The 20437-nt window shown below is 46.6% G+C and overlaps 1 protein-coding gene across 5 annotated transcripts in view; it reads left to right on the forward strand.

Annotated features, from left to right (window-relative positions):
• The window catches only part of LOC138468321 (exportin-5-like), a 2334215-nt gene that overhangs the window by 901157 nt on the left and 1412621 nt on the right, over positions 1–20437 (forward strand). For all 5 annotated transcript variants that reach the window (XM_069608827.1, XM_069608826.1, XM_069608825.1 and 2 more), the window contains exon 17: positions 8074–8163. In XM_069608827.1, coding sequence (XP_069464928.1) covers positions 8074–8163 — 90 coding nt within the window. The remainder of the gene's footprint in view (positions 1–8073; positions 8164–20437) is intronic.

Raw genomic sequence — 20437 nt, forward strand, 5'->3', positions numbered from 1 at the left:
TTGTTCTTCTGTCGTCCTGGCTCTCCCTTCTTCCCAACTGGTTGGGAACGCCTGCATCTGCAGGCATGCCAGAAAAGCTGGCTAAAAAAGGTAGCTGTCGAGAGTTTTAGAAGGGGGGGAAGGGCCTACGTCACACGTGCGGCCCTCTGCGCGCCGGTCCCACCTCTTAACCTCCCATCACCAATGGTCCACACCTAGTTCCTGTTTTTCTGCCGACTGGGCAGGTCTCAATTTTTTGCTGGGGTGTTCCTTTGGCTGCCCGAAAAACACTTTAACTTTTTTATTTCTGACTCAGAAGACTTTGACATTTCAAATGATTGTACTGTTCCACCAGAAGAATTGTTCATCACTCCTGTGGGAGCTCAGACTCCTCAAATTTTTCCTCTAGTTTCTCCTCAGTCTGACAATTTGGGCCAACCTGCACTGGGGCCATCACAACCTGTTCCAACCAACATTCAGGTGCCTAGACAAGTGGTGTTGAACATTTTCAATCCTAGCCCACCGCTTGATGGGGTTGATTCTTCTACATCTATCACATTGGAGGAACCTTTACCTAGCCCTTCCCAAATGGCAAATGACATCGCTAACACTGTGCTGGAAACTATGCTTTCTGAGCCCTTCCTCAATGTCTTGGCTCAGCGCATCAAGGACAACATTTCACCAGTACTACTGCAGAGATCGGTTCCAGTTGACCCTGCTCCCGACCATTTACTGGTATCTGTGTACAATGGGGACCCTGCTCCTCGACCCAAAAACACAAAAAGTCAAGACACTGAACCCCCATTCAGAGAAGGACACCGCTCATTCACCCTCTAAACTGTTCCTTCACATTGTCACTAAAGCCATGCAGGCTCTTGAAGTCCTCCCAAAGGATAAGCCTGAAACGGCTAGTGTTTTTGGGAAACTGCCATCACAGCAGTCTAAGGTTCCTCTGCCCATGGAAGTGTCCGTCATGGGGTAAGCTCTAGCTCATTGGGAAAACCTCATTCCGATCCCCACATCTCCAGGGCCCTAGAGAATAAATACAAAGTGCCCAAAGACGAACCCTTCATTATCATTGGAGATCTTCCAGCTCAATCAACAGTAGTCTCTGCTGCCCTGGGCACAAAGGGTAAAGGCCCTTCTCCAGCTTCAGGGCTGGACGAAAATGCAAAAGCATGGGAGACCCAAGGTAAGAAGTTTTACACCACCTCTACCTTACAACTTAGGCAGATTAACAATGCTACAGTTTAGATTTCCTTAACTGGGAGAATCTAAAGCGCTTCACCGACATGCTACCTCAGGAAGCCACAGACTGGTTCTCTTTCTGTATCTCTGAAGGCAGAGAAGCTACTATGCAACAACTTCAAATTGTTAAAGATCTAATTGAATTGACAAAACTGCTAGGGCAGTTACTTGTCTGCAGGCGTAAACACGCATATCTGTCTGACTCTTCCCTTCACCAGGATACCAGGAGAAGGTGCTTGACTTTCCATTCGATGGCAAAACGTTGTTTGACCCATCTACAGATGAGGTCCTACAGAAATGTAAGGCCAGTGACACAGCATCTAAAACTCTCAGCACCATCTCGGTGAAACAACCATATCACCAACACTTCAAGGAGTTTAAACTATGTGCACAGGCAACAGTGGTTTATCCACTTCCGCAAAATCGTGCTACTCTTGCAAAAACAGAAGGCATAGACCCAAGAATAATTGCCCCCTCCCTCTGACTCTTAATTATGTTCAGGAGCAGAAGTCGTCAATTTGACTTTTCCCCCTGGCACGTACTTACCGTCTGCTCCAACCATCATCCAGGAGCATAGATCCCCAGTAGCAGGAAGGTTTTCCAACTTCCTCCCTTTTTGGAAAACCGTTACTCAGAGGAGTGGGTTCTAAATATTATTCAACATGGGAACCGCCTTGCCCTTCCGGCTGCACCACCTTCCTCTCCTCCAAAGCTCCAAAAATCACCCCTATAGCTCTTGGAAGAGATTCAAAATCTCCTTCTAGGAGCAGTAGAATTGGTTCCTCAAGAGGAAATAGGTCAGGGATTTTACTTATGTTACTTCCTGGTCCCAAAGAAATCAAGCGGGATTCGTCCCATTCTGGACCTTCCAGACCTCTCAACCATTGCCTGTCTCTCGATACTTTCCATATGATAACCATCCCTCAGATTATGGCTTCCCTACATCCAAATGATTGGATGGCATTGGTAGACCTACAGTGTTTGTATTTTCACATCCCCATCTACAAACTTCACCATCAGTTTCTGATATTCACAATAGGAAAGATTAATTACCAGTTCACATGTCTTCCCTTCGGGCTAAATTCTCCCCCCAGGGTTTTCACAAAGGTTCTGGGGTCAGTGGCAGCCTTCCTTCGGTTCCAGACTGTCCATCTATATCCCTACCTAGACGACTTGCTTCTCAAAGCTCAGTCTCCGGAGGAATTGTTTCAGAAGCTACAAATTACTTGCCATACTCTGTTCATCCTATGGTTCTCCATAAATGTGACAAAATCCCAACTCAGTCCCTCACAAAAGGACCCAATTCTTAGGAGCAGTTATAGACACTACTCTGCACAAAGTCTTCCCATCCTTGGAAAGAGTAGAAGCCATTCAGCAAACCGTTGTTTGGTTCTCCACCCCCCAGTGACTGACAGCTTGGTAGTTTCAAAGGCTTTTGGGCCTCATGGCTCGTGCATAAGCCTAGTTCGGTTTGCAAAGCTCCATATGAGAATGACCCAGTGAAATCTAGCTCTCCACTGGAATTAGCTCTCGGATCCCCAGGAAACATAGATCCAAATTCCAGATCAAGTCCAAAACACTGGTGGAACTCCACAGAGAACCTAACTGGATCTCCCTTTCAACCTCCACCCTCACAAAATGGTCCTAACAGACTCTTCAGAGTGCGTTGGGGAGCCCATCGTCAAAGCTCAACAGCTCCTGCTCTTTGGTACTCTCAGGAAAGGAAGGACCACATAAATGTATTGGAACTAAGAGCCATATTGTTTGCTCTAAAATCATGTCTTCCCTCGTTTCAAGGAAAGGTGGTGAAAATTAAAACAGACAATACCACGGCAATGTTTTAGATCAACAAACAGGGGGGGTGCCCTCTGCCGCACCCTGTCTCCCCCAGCGAAACAAATTTGGTATTGGGCCATTCAAAATCACATTTTCTTGGTGTCCCATCTCGTGGGCAAGAATAACGTCCTGGTGGACGAACAAAGCAGGTCACAGCCGCTCTGCATGAAGGGGAGCTGAAACCATCAGTAGCACGCATGATATTGCTGAAGTAGGGCCATTCATCAGTAGACCTCTTTGCCAATCAACACAACACACTTGGCCGCAATTTGCAACAAGGCAAGGTCAGGGTCCTCAGCCCCTGGGAGATGCTCTACATCTGGATTTGTCAAATCTAGCACTATATGCCTTCCCACCTCTTACATTGATTCGCAAAATGATGCTGAAATTCAAAATGTCACACAACCTGACAATGATTCTATTAGCCCCGTTCTGGCCACGCCAGTTTTTGGTTTCCAGATCTTCTGGAGTTAGCAGTGTAGCCCCCCCTTTAGATCTTCCACTTTTGATAGATCTTTTGACTCAACAGAAGGGGCAGGTTCTTCACCCCCTCCCCTCAGTTGCTCAACTTGAAGGCTTGGTTCCTGAAAAGCTAGCCTTCTCCCACTTGCATTTGTCAGAACAAAACATTGCTATTATGTCGGCCTCCAGGAAATCTTCCACTAAGAAACAATATCGTAGCAAATGTTAAAGTTTCTGTCACTGGGCCTTAATACAAAACCTTAACCCTCTAACGGCCTCCATTGATAATGTCATGTCCTTCATGTCTTATGATGTTGTTGGGGAGAATTCTCTGTTAAGGCTAATTTCCCAAACCTAGCGAGTCCCCCAGCAGCTTTGCTGGATTTTTGGGGTTTATTTTTTTCTCCTGCTAAGAGTGAGACTCTTTTTCTCCCACTCTTGGGCATGATTTGAGAATGTCCTTTGACTTTGTAATGTGTTTTATGGGCTATGGGGTCTTTTACTCCATAGGGCTTCATGTGTTTTTTGGATGTGTTGCACAGCACCCTTAGTGCAGTAACACAGGGGTGTCAGAGTGACCCCCAAACATAGACTCCATACCCTGGGACTGACTGTCTCCCAGGACATGTAAAGTCACCATTGACTTTACTAGTCTTAAATTATGAACAGAACCAGTACAAACCATCATATTGTGTAAGTACTGGTAGGGGTAATTCGATTGCCCCTGGGTCTGTTTTTCAAGGGGGCACTGTCCAGTCCGCCCTTGTCGAGTTTCTGGCTGGTGGCAGTGGTTACCACGCAAAATATTCCACCTGAATATTTCCTATGGGATTTTCCCATTCATTTTAAACACACCACTTTTTTGGTGCAATGTTAAAGATATCACCGGGTTATTTATTTAATATTTATTCCCCGGTTGGGTCTTTTTGCCAGGACTCGGTTTTTAAATGGCGTTTGTGTTCGCCTCTGTAATTCCAACCCAAGTCGAGCCCTTTGTTCCACTTTTGGCGGGCTTCTGCACAGAAGCCTCCAAAAGTGGTGCCACTCTGTCTGGGTCCACAGGATGTGTGGATGGGGGGGGGGGAAATGGGCACCCTGGACTGAGTTGCCTCGGCAACTCAAGTCGCACTCTTGTGTGATTGGCCCAGTGGTGAGCCGCCCGGCTCACCACTTAGCATGTTTGATTGACAGCTAGGACTGATGAATGGGGGTTTTCTGCATAAAAGCAGGGCTTTGGGGACTGGAACTTCAGAAGTCGCCACAGGACCTAAAGAATCCGAAGAGGGAGAAGCTGAGCCGACCTGCAAAGACGACACCACCGGTGGAGCCCTGCTGAACCAACTCGCCACTTCCCAACGACAGAGAAGATATTCTTCCAGTAGAGACTTCTTCCTTTGAACTAGTGGGGTTAACCAGTTTGCCCTCTTTTTGCCTTCCTGGATCATTTCGTGGTCGAATCGCCCGTGCCAAGCACCCCGGCGGCCGGATAGCCACGCTTCACCACTACCGCGAATAAAAGGGTAGTACCTTTTAACCGGGAAACTCCGCGGCTGGTTTCTTCCCTGGCAGTACAATGACCTCCAGCTTTCCTCCACGTCGAGATCTTCTCTTCCCCTGGACTTGCACCGACTTGCACCTGCTGCCGTGAACAACTGCCTCCGCTGGAGCTTTCTCACCATTTCAGGTACTGTCCCGCCTGGTCTCCCTTGCAACAGACTGTTCAAGGTGTCCCGTAAATCCTTGACTCTCTATCCTGGGGTGACCTCGGACCTGTTAACTAACTTTTCTGAACTGATCTAACTCCTTTTTAAACTATCTGCAAAGACTTTTAAAGTTTACTTCAACTGTGTGATCTTGGGCACCTTCCGCCTTGCTCTCCAAGAGTGGGCCTGGCCTATGAACTTTTTGCTCTACAGTAGACCCTGCCTTTCTTGACTTGCTGTGGTTCCTTAAACGTGTTGGTATTGTGTGTTTTCATATTTCTGCCTTTTCTCTCCCTTTTTAAATAGTTATTGGAGTGCCATCTTGGTTAAGCGCTCACCTCTGTTTTAAGTGGTGGTCTTTTCCTAAGACTTGTCGAATAATTAATCAGGGAGGTGTATATATTTCTAGTGACCCGTGTTGGAACTTGCTTGACATATTAGTGCCAGTGTATTTTTACAAGTGTGTTTTTAAATAATTATATACTTTTATACCAAATCTCTGGTCGGTGTTTGCTTGTGCTACTGTATTTTTGGACCTAATGTGTATACTCTATACTGCCTAACTCTTCTCTCAAGAAGTCTGACTGCTCAGCCACAGCTACCAGGTAAATCTGGGTGGTACAGACTGCTACCAATTGGGTTTACTGCTAACATCTGCAGTCTTAACCTTTTTGCAGTAGTCCCTAAGGGAACTGCACAGGTTTCTGCCTAACAGATAGTTTCCACCACTGTCAAGGTAGACACTTGCAAACATTACTCATTAGCTATTGATGCGTACCTGAATAGAATAGAGAACACAAGTATTTTTCTCTTTCCAACAAGGCCATTAAAAGGCACTTCGAGGGCCTTTTACGTGTACATCCCTCATTCCTGAACCTCTGCCTCAGTGGGATCTCAACGTGGTCTTAGCAGCCCTAATGCAAAAACCATTTGAACCTATGGCTTTATACGAATTAACTTGAAAATCGGCCTTCTTGGTGGTTGTTACTTCGGCTAGAAGAATTTGGGAGCTCCAAGCTTTCTTCTAAGGAACCATATATTGTGTTCCATACAGACAGTTAACTTGCGTATGTTTCCCTCCTTTCTGCCTAAGGTGGTTTCCGATTTTCACTTAAACCAGGAAATATCTTCCTGTTTTTCTTCCTAGATGGCATGCATCTGCAGCAGAAGAGAAATTGCATAATCTAGATGTAGTAAGAACTTTCAAATTCTACCTTGAAAGGACCAAACCGTTTAGAAAAGCAGAACAGCTCTTTGTTACCTACGGTAGTCCTTCTCCCGGCAATAAAGCAGGGAAGGCTTCTATTGCCAGATGGGTTACCTATTTTACCTTCAAGACTTCAGACTTTAAAGGGCTCGCGACACTGCAGAGATTTCAGGTTCATTCTACTAGAGCCAAGGCAGCATCTGTGGCCTTTACCAGGCACGTTCCAATTGTAGAAATCTGTAAAGCAGCTACCTGGGCTTCCCCGCTTGCCTTTTGCAAGCACTATGCTATGGACACATCGTCCAGAAATGATGCAAAATTCGGCCAAGAGGTTCTCCGCAACTTCTTTGCCTGATTCCTGTACATGCCGGCTCCTCCACCCTTAATTATTCAAAGGCTTTTTAGTCTGGTCCCAACCAGTTGAGAAGGAGGGAGAGCCAGGACGAACGAGAAATTAAAAATGACCTTCATGGTGATTCAGGTTCTCTTAGTCCACGTTCTCCCTCCTTCACAACACCCAGCCAGCTTTCCCCTGTAGTATGCATGTTCTTAAACTTTACAGCATTAGGCGGAACCACAGGGTCTAGGTGTGGACCGTTGGTGATGTGAGGGTAAGGTGTGGGCCCGGTGCGTGGTGGAACGCACGCGTGTCGTAGGCCCTCTCCTTTCTAAAACTCATAAAGTGACGGCTGTTTTTTCCAGTCAGCTTTTCCAACCCACCTGCGGATGCAGGCGTTCCCAACCAGTTGTGAAGTAGGGAAAGCTGAGAACCTGAATCACCATGAAGGTAATTTTTCATATTTTAATATAAATTTGAGTGTTTCTTTGGATTGCACTACTAGCTAGGTTCTGTGTACTTGGCTACAGCTCACATATTCCTTGTATGACCAGCCTGACTGCTCTGCCACTCTCAAAGTTCCATGAGTAGTACAGACTGATACTAACAGTTTGGGCGGGACGATCTACAAACCATTGGGATAGTTTTATGAAGTCTACCTATGCATGCCAGGATTCTTGCCCGACGTCCAGACCAAGTTACAAACAAGTCTTTAATGGTGATAATCTGTATGGCTCTAAATACTAGTGTCTGGCTGAAAATGTACCTACAGTCCATCTACTTCTACAGTCTTCTACTTTGAAGTCCAAATGACGACTTTTGAAGAATTGTAAAAAATAATACAAATATATAAATGTAATTAGAGTACTGCAGCTTTATTCCCATAACCTTATTTAGAGAAAGTGTTGTAATATGTAAAATGAGCAAGTATTACATAGATGTACCTGGAGATGAAGGCCTTACCTCCTGTCACATTCCACTTATTGTATTTGTTTTTTCATCTGTGAATGAGCGGTTTGGGGGTGGGAAAATGGATGTGCACCAGGAAAATTGGGTCCACATGCACTCAGACTTCTTTTTCAGTACTTGGGCACGTGCTTCCTGTTCTGTCCGTCTGGGAAACTTCATGCCATGCAATTTTGCAAAAGAAAAATGGGGTGGGGTAAGCTTCTTTTTAAGGGAAGATTGGATTTATAATGTGGCATATCTTGTGTTTTTCTAGTTTTCATACTGTAGATTTGCCTTGGTTGTCATGTCTGAATCTGTACTTTTTTTATTTCAAATGTTTTCTATGTGTATAGGATCCAAAGGTTCAGTCCCTGCAGAGTGCGAGGAAAAATGCCTGCCTTTATATTAAACAGATGTGTCGAGACAATGCACCATTTCTTTTGGTGAGTATGAAACGTTCACATTATTTACAACTGTTCCTATTGTACTGTATTGTTTTAATACGTCTATCTTGGACCTCTAGTTGTTAGGCAGAAACCTGTGCAGTTCCCTTAGGGACCACTGCAAAAGATTTAAGACTACAGGTGTTGGCAGTAAACCCACTTGGTAGCAGTCTGCACCACCCAGATTTACCTGGTAGCTGTGGCTGAGCAGTCAGACTTCCCTCAAGAAGAGTTAGGCAGTATGCAAAGTATACACAATAGGTACCCAGATGCAATAATACAAGCAAACATTGACCAGAGCTTTGGTATCAAAGTATATAATTATTTATTTAAAACAGTTTGAAACACTCCAGCACTCTTATTGTAACATATTCTAAACCCAGTTACTATTATGATATATACACCCCTTTTTCCCTATTAGATAAATTACAGTAAAACACCACTTATTTTCATACAGAGGTGAGCGCTTAACTAGATTGCACTCTAATAAGTTTGTGAGGAAGGGGGTGGGGGGAGACAGAATATGGAAAGGTACACCACTCTAAGATTCAGGAACACTGATAGCAAGGCAGAAGAGCAAAAGTCACTGGTGAACCAAAGTCAAAAGGCTGGGCCCCCTCTTAGAGAGAGCAGAGCACAAATGCACCCAAGATCACAGTTAAGCTAGGCTTTGAAAGTCTTGCAGAGGGTTCAAAAAGAGTTTAGAGAGGCTTTAGGAAAGTTTAGCCAGGGTGTCCCAGGCTAACCCAGGTTCGAAAGCCGGGGGCTAAATCTACCCCGTACAGTCGGTAGCAAGGGAAGCCAGGCGGGACACGGTACCTTAAGTGGGAAGGATCCTCCAGAGGTGGCAGTTGTTCCTGGTAGTGGGTGCAAGTTGCATCGTCGTCCAGGGGAAGAGAAGATCTTGACTCGGACGAAAGTTGAAGGTTGTTGCCCTACCAGGGAAGAAACCAGCCGCGGAGTCTTCCGGTTAAAGGTGGTACCTTTGATTCGTGGTCGTGGTAAAACGTGGTATCCCGGTTGCCGGGGTGCTTGGCACAGGCAAGGTGGCCACGAGGTACGTCAAGGCGAAAAGACGGTGAAACTGGTTATCCCCACCAGTCAAAGGAAGAAGACTCTCCGGCGGGAGATCTCCTCTGTCGTTGGGAAAAGTGGTGAGACAGTCCAGCAGGGCTCCACCGGTGGTGGTGTCGTGGCAGGTCGGCTCAGCTTCTCCCTCGTCGGATTCTTAGGTCCTGTGGCGACTTCTGAAGTTCCAGTCCCCAAAGCCCTGCTTTTATGCAGCAAACCCCCATTCACTCAGCCCAGCTGTCACTCAAACATGCTAAGTGGTGAGCCGGCCGGCTCACCACTTGGGCCAATCAGGATGGAGTGCGACTTGAGTTGCCTAGGCAACTCAGTCTAGGGTGCCTAAATTCCCCTCCACCCCTCCTAAGTACCCCAGACAGAGTGGCACCACTTTGGAGGGCTTCTGTGGAGAAGCCCGCCAAAAAGTGGAACAAAGGGCTCGACTTGGGTTGGAGTCACAGAAGACAACACAAACGCCATTTTAGAATCAAGTTTCGGCAAAAAATACCAACCGGAGAATTAATATTAATTAAATAAACCGGCGGTATGTTTGAGGCTACCGTAAACAATTAAATAAAGATAGTAGCCTAAAACAATAGGAACTCCATAGGAAAATATTCGCGGTTGAATATAAAAAGTAGTATCCACTGCCACCAGCCAAAACTCGATCAGGGGGGGACGGAGACGTGCCCCCTTGACTGACAGACCCCAGGGCAATTGAATTGCCCCAGCCAGTACGTCCACAATATGATGGTTTGTACTGGTTCTGTTCAGAATTTTAGACTAGTAAAGTCAATGGTGACTTTACATGCCCTGGGAGACAGTAGTCAGTCCCAGGGTATGGAGTCTATACTGGGGGGTCATTATGACACCCCTGTGTCACTGCACTGAGGGTGCTGTGTAACACATCACAAAAACACATGAAGCCCTATGGAGTAAAAGACCCCATAGCCCATTAAACGCATCTAGATTCAAAGAAACACACTCAGATCATGCCCAAGAGTGAGGGTAAAAGAGTCTCACTCTTGGCAGGAGAAAAAAATAAAACCCCAAAAAATCCAGCAAAGCTGCTGGGGGACTCACTAGGTTAGGAAATTCAGCCTAAACAGAGAATTCTCCCTAACACTAATTAAAGAATTGGAACATCTCAGTGGGTCTATTAAAGTTAATAATGTTGCTTCACGAGATTTCTAAAACCCGGGTTAGACTGTACAAGGAAATACATTTGTCCCAAGCAGTTGGCCCTTGTGTGAGTATCAGATACATTCTGGCCCCTATGCTCTTCAATCTTTACATTGCAGATATTGAGGAGTTATGGAGTGATCTGTATTGTTGCCTGGCAAAATTGGGGAGCTTGGCCCTGCATTGGCTCGCCTTTGCTGACAACCTACTTTTGTTAGATTTGACCTTTAACGTAAATGGACTATCTTCTTAGCCTATGCAAGTCAAACAACATAACGGTCAATGGACAGAGGTTGAAAATACTAGACCTCTCTAGACTATAAACTGGTCTGTGTCAGAATTTTGGCTGGAGAGGGTACAAACTTAGATCTTGGTTTTACGATCTCAAATTCGGTTTCTGTTTAGAATTCGAAGGATTCCATTATAGATGAGGTCAAACCTATGTCAGCTGTGGTGGGTCAAAAAGACAGTGACTCGCTGAGGGCATTTCAAAGATTTTCTTAAAGGATAAGAGTAATGCCTAGATTTCCCAATCTGTATGGGGTGTTCCCTACCTATCAAACTAGCTAATCGCGAGTCGTCGTCGTGAATGTCTGTGTCCACAGTCCAAACTAACACTTACCGACCTTAGTGCTATTCTAACTAAAGAGAGGAGAATGACTTCCTTCTCCTGGAGCTTGCTGCTCACAAGTTTCTTCTTTTTGACTATTCTTAATGATATTTTTAAATGGTCTCTTGTGACTTCTTTAACCAGTTCATATTACTCCAAGACGTTTGTTAGGGAGAATTCTCTGTTTGGGCTGAATTTCCCTATCTAGTGAGTCCCCCAGCAGCTTTGCTGGATTTCTGGGGTTTCTTTTTTTCTCCTGCCAAGAGTGGGACTCTTTTACCCTCACTCTTGGACATGTTGAAGTGTGTTTTCTTGGTTAAACCTTGTGTTGAATGGGCTATGGGGTCTTTTACTCCATAGGGCCTCATGTATTTTTGTGATGTGGGTTACACAGCACCCTCTGTGCCGTGACCCAGGGGTGTCCTAGGGACTCCCCAACATAGACTCCATACCCTGGGACTGACTACTGTCTCCTAGGGCATGTAAAGTCACCAAAGACTTTGCTAGTCTTGAATCCTGAACAGAACCAGTACAAACCATCATATTGTGGACGTACTGGCTGGGGCAATTCGATTGCCCCAGGGTCTGTTAGTCGAGGGGGCACGTCTCCGTCCCCCCTGATCGAGTTTTGGCTGGTGGCAGTGGAAACTACTTTTTATATTCGACCGCGAATATTTCCCTATGGGATTTCCCATTGTTTTAGGCTAACACATTTAATTATTTATTTACGGTAGCCTTAAACATACCGCCGGTTTATATATTTATTATTATAAATCCGGTTGGGACTTTTTGCCAAAACTTGATTCTAAAATGGCGTTGGCGTTCGCCTCTGTAACTCTGACCCAAAGTGGAGCCCTTTGTTCCACTTTTGGCGGGCTTCTCCACAGAAGCCCTCCAAAGTGGTGCCACTCTGTCTGGGGTACTTAGGAGGGGTGGAGGGGGATTTAGGCACCCTGGACTGAGTTACCTTGGTAACTCAAGTCGCACTCCGTCCTGATTGGCCCAAGTGGTGAGCCGGCCGGCTCACCACTTAGCATGTTTGAGTGACAGCTAGGCTGGGTGAATGGGGGTTTGCTGCATAAAAGCAGGGCTTTGGGGACTGGAACTTCAGAAGTCGCCACAGGACCAAGAATCCGACGAGGGAAGAGCTGAGCCGACCTGCTTCGACGACACCACCCGGTGGAGCCCTGCTGAACCGTCTCACCACTTTTTCCGACGACCGAGGAGAACTCTTAACGGAGTGGCTCCTTCCCTTGACTGGTGGGGACAACCAGTTTTCACCTTCTTTCCGCTTCTCGAGGTATCTCGTGGCTGCCTTGCCCGTGCCAAGCACCCCGGCAACCGGTATACCACACTTTTACCCCTAACCGCGAAAGTCGTTACAACCCTTTAACCGGAGGACTCCGCGGCTGGTTTCTTCCCGGGCAGTGCAACGACCTTCTTCTTCTGCTCTTCAGCGAGAACTTCTTCTCCCCTGACCGACGTCGAGCCTTGCTGCCACTGCCTGGAACAACTGCCACCGCTGGAGGATCCTTTCCGCTTAAGGTACCGTGTTCCGCCTGGCTTCCCTTGCCACCGACTGTACGGGGTAGATTTAGCCCCCGGCTTTCGAACCTGGGAGTGCCTGGGACACCCTGGCTAAACTTTCTAAGCCACTCTAAACTCTTTCTAACTCTTTGCAAGACTTTGAATCCCTACTAACAGTGTGATCTTGGGCACATTTTCGCTCCGGCTACTCTAAGAGTGGGCCCTGCCTAGTGACTTTTGCTCACCTGTGACTTTGTACTTCTTTGAGCCTATTGCAAGTGCTCTGGACCTTAGAGTGGTGTGTTTAACCTATTTCTGTTTTTTATCCCTTTCTTGAACCTACTAGAGTCATCTAACGTTAAGCACTCACCTCTGTTCGAATTATGTGGTGTTAACCTAGAGTTGTCTAGATAGGAGTAAGGGTTGAAACTGCTTTCATTATGACTGTGTTTGAAGTGTTTTTACTATATTTTTGCTAGAGTGATTTCAACTTATGTGTGTTTAATAAATAAATAACTATATACTTTTGAAACCAAGCTCTGGTCAGTGTTTGCTTGTGCTATTGTATTTGAGTACCTATGGTGTATACTTTACATACTGCCTAACTCTTCTTGAGGGAAGTCTGACTGCTCAGCCACAGCTACCAAGTAAATCTGGGTGGTGCGGACTGCTACCAAGTGGGTTTACTGCTATACCTGTAGTCTTAAATCTTTTGCAGTGTTCCCCAAGGGAACTGCACAGGTTTCTGCCTAACAACGTTATTGTATTTTTGTCTCTTCTCAGAGGTTGGTTTCCTGAACGTTGAACAACCACTTTAATCTTTATTGACGGAAGATTCACACTTTGGTTCCTTCTCTTCCTTTTGCTCATATAGGCTTGCTTTCCCCCTTTCCCAGGGTAGTGAGACCCAGTTTCTGTAATTCTCCTTTTAAGGTCTCTTCTTTTCTCCTTAATTCTTTCGTCTCTCTTTTGACAGATATTAGAATCTGCTCTTCTCCTCATGAGTCAGCTGCTCGGAAACCTTTTCGACAGGGGGGTGTAGTGCATCTCAACTCGGTCGTACATCTTGACTCAACGTGGTGCTCGTTGACTCTGGACGTGATGTTGGACATCAAACGTATACTATGTCACTACGTCTCCATACCACCAATCACTTTTTCAGCGTGCTCAGCATGCTGCTCATTGGAACAACTCATCAAGAGAATTTCATTTGACACTTTTGTCAAAAAATGTCCACTTCATTGTGGTGACAGATCCTAAGGTGTTGGGATTTACAAGATGAAAGCACTGCAATTTGAAAATGTTTACATACCATAATGGCGTATATGAGTGGTGCCTCGGTGCAACCACGTCACCAAGGATTGTAGTTCCTGTCCAAGGGAGTGGGTGACGAAGCTGGTGCTGTGACGTCCTCTGTCAAAATCTCCGGCTGGAACGACAAACGGATCGTCAGGGCAGGACATGGAGGGGCCCACACCCAAAAAGGAGGACAAGCACATAAAGAAAGCAAAGAACTGGTTGCACTCACAAAGCCACTCTTCGTCCCCATACAACAAGAAACGCTGTTGTCATTGATGCATGTACGGGTCGGACTCCTCAGAGGAACGGGGCAAGTCTCATCGAGTCCCAGTACATTGAGGGCTGAGTTGGTAGGCCTTCAAAGAGCAAATGCTAGAAATGGTTGTGATGGCTGCTGTTGGTACAGTTTGAACCTCAACGCAGCAGGCTCCTTCGGCTCCAATTGTGCCCAGTGGTTCCAGCTCCACTGATCCTGCATCTGGTCCGGCGCCATCAGGCCGATAACCGACCAGTCTTTCGGCCCAGAATCTGTTCTTATTTCGAGAAAATGTGGAGCATTTTTGGTTGAGGTCCTAGTACTGCTGATTTATTCACTGATCAGGCTGATTTTATCCACTTGGCAGAATGGCTACAAGACGCTGGTGGTCTAAACAAATAAACCGATCAGACAGCAAGCACGCCCTTATGGGCATTCTAATGCCCCATACCGCATGACAGTCGACGGGGCAGTTTATGCCCTAAGCCTCATCGTCCCTTGTTAGCTTATGATCTAACTGACATTATGGACAGAGGGCCACTGATGGAAAGGGCATTGCCTTTTTAATGCATTCATAGATGACCCTATCTCCGCCCTATGGCAGAGGGCCTCCTCCCCGCCTCCCCCAGTGAACGTGGAGTTCACCAAGAAATGTAAGCCAGCATTTGGGGGACTTTTTCTTTCAAGTCACCCTACACCTGAGGGACTGGTGGTGCAGGTGGCCAGTGTCACTGTTAGGGAGAATTCTCTGTTTAGGCTGAATTTCCCTACCTAGTGAGTCCCCCAGCAGCTTTGCTGGATTTCTGGGGTTTAATTTTTTTCTCCTGCCAAGAGTGAGACTCTTTTACCCTCACTCTTGGACATGTTGAAGTGTGTTTTCTTGGTTAAACCTTGTGTTGAATGGGCTATGGGGTCTTTTACTCCATAGGGCCTCATGTATTTTTGTGATATGGGTCACACAGCACCCTCTGTGCCGTGACCCAGGGGTGTCCTAGGGACTCCCCAACATAGACTCCATACCCTGGGACTGACTACTGTCTCCCAGGGCATGTAAAGTCACCAAAGACTTTGCTAGTCTTGAATCCTGAACAGAACCAGTACAAACCATCATATTGTGGACGTACTGGCTGGGGCAATTCGATTGCCCCAGGGTCTGTTAGTCGAGGGGGCACGTCTCCGTCCCCCCTGATCGAGTTTTGGCTGGTGGCAGTGGAAACTACTTTTTATATTCGACCGCGAATATTTCCCTATGGGATTTCCCATTGTTTTAGGCTAACACATTTAATTATTTATTTACGGTAGCCTTAAACATACCGCCGGTTTATATATTTATTTTTATAACTCCGGTTGGGACTTTTTGCCAAAACTTGATTCTAAAATGGCGTTGGTGTTCGCCTCTGTAACTCTGACCCAAAGTGGAGCCCTTTGTTCCACTTTTGGCGGGCTTCTCCACAGAAGCCCTCCAAAGTGGTGCCACTCTGTCTGGGGTACTTAGGAGGGGTGGAGGGGGATTTAGGCACCCTGGACTGAGTTACCTTGGTAACTCAAGTCGCACTCCGTCCTGATTGGCCCAAGTGGTGAGCCGCCCGGCTCACCACTTAGCATGTTTGAGTGACAGCTAGGCTGGGTGAATGGGGGTTTGCTGCATAAAAGCAGGGCTTTGGGGACTGGGACTTCAGAAGTCGCCACAGGACCAAGAATCCGACGAGGGAAGAGCTGAGCCGACCTGCTTCGACGACACCACCCGGTGGAGCCCTGCTGAACCGTCTCACCACTTTTTCCCGACGACCGAGGAGAACTCTTAACGGAGTGGCTCCTTCCCTTGACTGGTGGGGACAACCAGTTTTCGCCTTCTTTCCGTTCTTTGAGGTATCTCGTGGCCGCCTTGCCTGTGCCAAGCACCCCGGCAACCGGAATACCACACTTTACCCCCATACCGCGAAAGTCGGCACCAACCCTTTAACCGGAGGACTCCGCGGCTGGTTTCTTCCCGGGCAGTGCAACGACCCTCTTCTTCTGCTCTTCAGCGAGAACTTCTTCTCCCCTGACCGACGTCGAGCCCTGCTGCCACTGCCTGGAACAACTGCCACCGCTGGAGGATCCTTTCCGCTTAAGGTACCGTGTTCTGCCTGGCTTCCCTTGCTACCGACTGTACGGGGTAGATTTAGTCCCCGGCTTTCGAACCTGGGAGTGCCTGGGACACTTTGGCTAAACTTTCTGAGCCACTCTAACCTCTTTTTGACTCTTTGCAAGACTTTGAATCTCTAACTAACAGTGTGATCTTGGGCACATTTTCGCTCCGGCTACTCTAAGAGTGGGCCCTGCCTAGTGACTTTTGCTCACCTGTGACTTTATTCTTCGTTAAGCCTATTGCAAGTGTTCTGGACCTTAGAGTGGTGTGTCTAACCTATTTCTGCTTTTTCTCTCCCTTTCTTGGAAACTACTAGAGTGTCATCTAACGTTAAGCACTCACCTCTGTTTTAATTAAGTGGTGTTAACCTAGAGTTGTCTAGATAGGAGAAAGGATTGAATTTACTTTCAGTATAACTGTGTTGAAGTGCTTTTACTATATTTTTGCTAGAGTGTTTTTAACTTATGTGTATTTTAAATAAATAACTATATACTTTTGAAACCAAGCTCTGGTCAGTGTTTGCTTGTGCTATTGTGTTTTGGTACATATTGTGTATACTTTACATACTGCCTAACTCTTCTTGAGAGAAGTCTGACTGCTCAGCCACAGCTACCAGGTAAATCTGGGTGGTACAGACTGCTACCAAAGGGGTTTACTGCTCTACCTGTAGTCTTAAATCTTTTGCAGTGTTCCCCAAGGGAACTGCACAGGTTTCTGCCTAACACTGGTGTACAGCGGTGGGATTTGTATTGAGTATACATTTTATTGTGCTTTAGATACCTTAGTGCAACTAACCACAAAGCTTAGCACTGAAAAAGTAAAACCTCTAACATGTCAGTTATAGAAAGCTATAGTCAAGAGTCCCTTGCAGCCAAAACTGCTGATTGTTTAAGAGTGCTCTGTAAACATAAGGATCTCCTGACTAAGGGCAAGAAAATGGAGCTGATTGAAAGATTGTTAGCTAACCAAAGTCTGGGTGATGGTTCAGAGGAGCCTACCACTCCAGCAACTGTAGATGACAGTATTGAAGTTAACATGGAGCAAAATGTTGATGTTTCTGAGGAAGAGTCAGAAGAGGAGGGTGAGGCTGTTGTAACTGTCCCCCCTAGGCCTCTGCCTGCTCTACCTGCTGTGCCTACTGGACCTTTACCAGGTCCCACCTTTAGTCCTCAGTACTTTGAACTGGAGAAAATGAAGCTAGAATTGGAGTATAAGAAACTTAATGCTCAAACTGACAAAGAATTAAGGCTAAGGGAAATGGAGCTCAAGTATGACTTAGAAATGAAGAAATTATCTGTTGAGAATGTTTCTCTCTCTGGCTCCTCTAGAAGTTCCAGTCCTAAAAGACCCCGGATGCCTAAAGAATTGGTTGGTATGTATGAGCCTAAGTTGGATGTGTTGGATTGGTTGTCTCTGTTTGAATATAATCATGGGCTCCAGAACATCACAGGAAATGACTTACTCACCTGGTTGTTCTCTAGGCTTCCCCCTGTTGCAACTGATGTGGTAATGGAGATGGGGGAGGAGGATAGGAAGGACTATGAATGTGTGAAACTAGCTTTGATAGCTAGGTTTGGGAAGACCCCTTCCCAGTATCTTAAGAGGTTTAGGAGCCTCAAAAAGCATGATGGTACCCCTTGGGCTACCTGGGTGAATGAATGTTTGAAAAACTTAGAGGGATGGATTAAGGGTTACAAGGTGAACACTTATGAAGGTATGAAGAATTTGTTTATGTTGGAGACTATTTATGATGCCTGCTCTCCTGAGCTCAGACAACACTTGGCTGATTCCAGGGAATTAGATTCCCGGAAGCTAGCTAAGGCTGCTGACTTGTGGGTTGCCAACAGGGCCACTCACAAGGATTCTGGGGTAACTCAGAAGAAGGATGGGGAAAAACAGTCTAAGAAGGACTCCAAAGAGAATTCTAATACTACAAATTCCAAAGAGGGCCCCAAACAAAACTATAAGGGTAAGCCACAAGGGAAACCAAATCAGGCTAGTGTACCTTCTGGTCCCAGACCAGAAGGAGGTCAGAACAAGCCTCCATTCCAGCGAGCCTTTGGCTCATGCTTTGTTTGTAAGGCTACTGACCATGTGAAAGGAGATCCCAGATGTAAGGGTAAACCTTCAGGGGTCCAGCTTGCCTCCTTAGCCTTCGCTCCAGAAGAGGAAGTACATATGGCAAGTGGAAACTTTCTATTACTAGCTGATGAACCCACTGGAGTCTCAGCTAGTGTTTCTTTAGTCTCTCTGGGGTTGTGGGAGCAACAGAATTTAGATGTCTATAACTCTATCCCAGATAATACTAAAGAGTATTATAAGGACAGTGTCCAGGTGAATGGTCAGGAGACTCCTGCCATTAGGGACACTGGAGCCAGCATAACTGTGGTGGATGAATCATTTTTCAAGGCAGAGGATGTTGCTAAGGCACCCAAATGCCTCACCAAGTTAGCTGGTGGGCCTGTGCAGATGTGTCCCCAGTTACCAGTTCTCATCCAATGTAATGATATGGCTGTAAAAATACCTGTCAGTGTACAATGTGAAGTGCCAGGTAGGGTTCTGTTGGGTAATGACCTCAAAGCTCTTGGAGTTGTATCTCATACCCCCAGACCTCCTAGCAAAAGGTTTCAGGAACTCACAAAACCTGCAAGGGAGAAAACCCTGAGAGGGTTATCTCAGGAGATGATGACAGAAATCACTCCTCTACCACTGGAGCAACTTACTGCAGTAACTACCAGATCAGGAGCAAAGGGGCAACCCAAGACTCCTAGGAAAAAGCCAGCAGCAAGCACTCCAGTGCTTCCAACAAGGACTTCCCCTCGGTTGTCCAAAGTTACACCTGTAACTCCCCCTCCAGCTGAGGCTGAGAGAGAGGTACAACCCTGTGTGGTTGAGCTAGACTCTGAGGAAGAGCTAGAAGGAGGCCCCAACCTTATTGGAGATTTGGACCCTGAGGACCATCCTGAGCTGCAGTCTTTACTGGCAGAAGGTGGGCCTAGCAGGGCAGCTTTTCGTAAGGGGCAAAGAGAATGTCCAACTCTGGAGGGTCTCCGCCACCAGGCAGCTTCTCAAGCTGATGGGCAAGAGCCTGGGAAGTATAGGTTGCACTGGGAAGATGGCCTCTTCTACAGTGAACCCACTGAGTCTGAACCTGGAGACTACAAACGCCTTGTAGTCCCACAAGAAAACAGACAACAGTTCTTACAACTAGCCCATGAGATACCTTTGGCTGGCCACTTGAGTTTCAAGAAGACCAAGGAAAGGCTCTCACTCTACTTTTATTGGCCAAAGATGGGGGCTGAAGTAGATAGATATTGTAAGAGCTGCCATACCTGCCAGACTTCTGGTAAGGTTGGTTCCAAGAATGTGGCACCTTTAGTGCCTCTCCCAGTTGTGGGAGTCCCATTTGAGAGGGTAGGGATTGACATTGTTGGTCCCCTTGATCCTCCCACCTCCTCAGGCAACAGGTTTATCCTTGTTGTAGTAGACCATGCTACTAGATACCCTGAGGCCATTCCTATGAGGACTGTTACAGCTCCGGCTGTGGCTAAGGCCCTCCTTGGTATTTTTACCAGGGTTGGGTTTCCTAAGGAGGTAATCTCTGACAGGGGGTCAAACTTTATGTCCCACTACATGAAGGCCATGTGGAAAACCTGTGGAGTTACCTACAAGTTCTCAACCGCCTACCACCCTCAGACAAACGGGTTGGTTGAAAGGTTTAACAGAACCATGGAGAGCATGATAGGTGCTTTAGAAGAACCCCTTAAGAAAAAGTGGGACCTTCTACTGCCATGCCTTCTCTTTGCTTATAGAGAAGTCCCTCAGGAGGGAGTAGGTTATTCTCCCTTTGAGCTTCTCTATGGCCATCCAGTCAGAGGTCCATTGGCCCTGATTAAGGAGGGGTTGGAAGGTGCTCCTCCCCTCAAGCCAGTCAGAGTGACTGACTATGTGATAGGTCTCCGGAGGAGAATGTCACACATGATGGCAGAAGCAAGTGACAACTTGAAAGCTGGTCAAGCCCTGGTCAAACATTGGCACGACCAGAAGGCTAACATGGTTGAGTTTACTCAAGACCAGCTAGTTCTAGTTATGCTCCCAACAAGGCAGAGGGCCTTGCAAGACAAATGGATGGGACCCTTCAAGGTTGTGGGAAAACTTGGAGAGGTCAACTATCTGGTGGATCTGGGCAGACCCAGGGAAG

Source organism: Ambystoma mexicanum, chromosome 4q (genome assembly GCF_040938575.1).
Source record: "Ambystoma mexicanum isolate Mex_15411 chromosome 4q, UKY_AmexF1_1, whole genome shotgun sequence".
Classification (NCBI taxonomy): Eukaryota; Metazoa; Chordata; class Amphibia; order Caudata; family Ambystomatidae; genus Ambystoma; species Ambystoma mexicanum.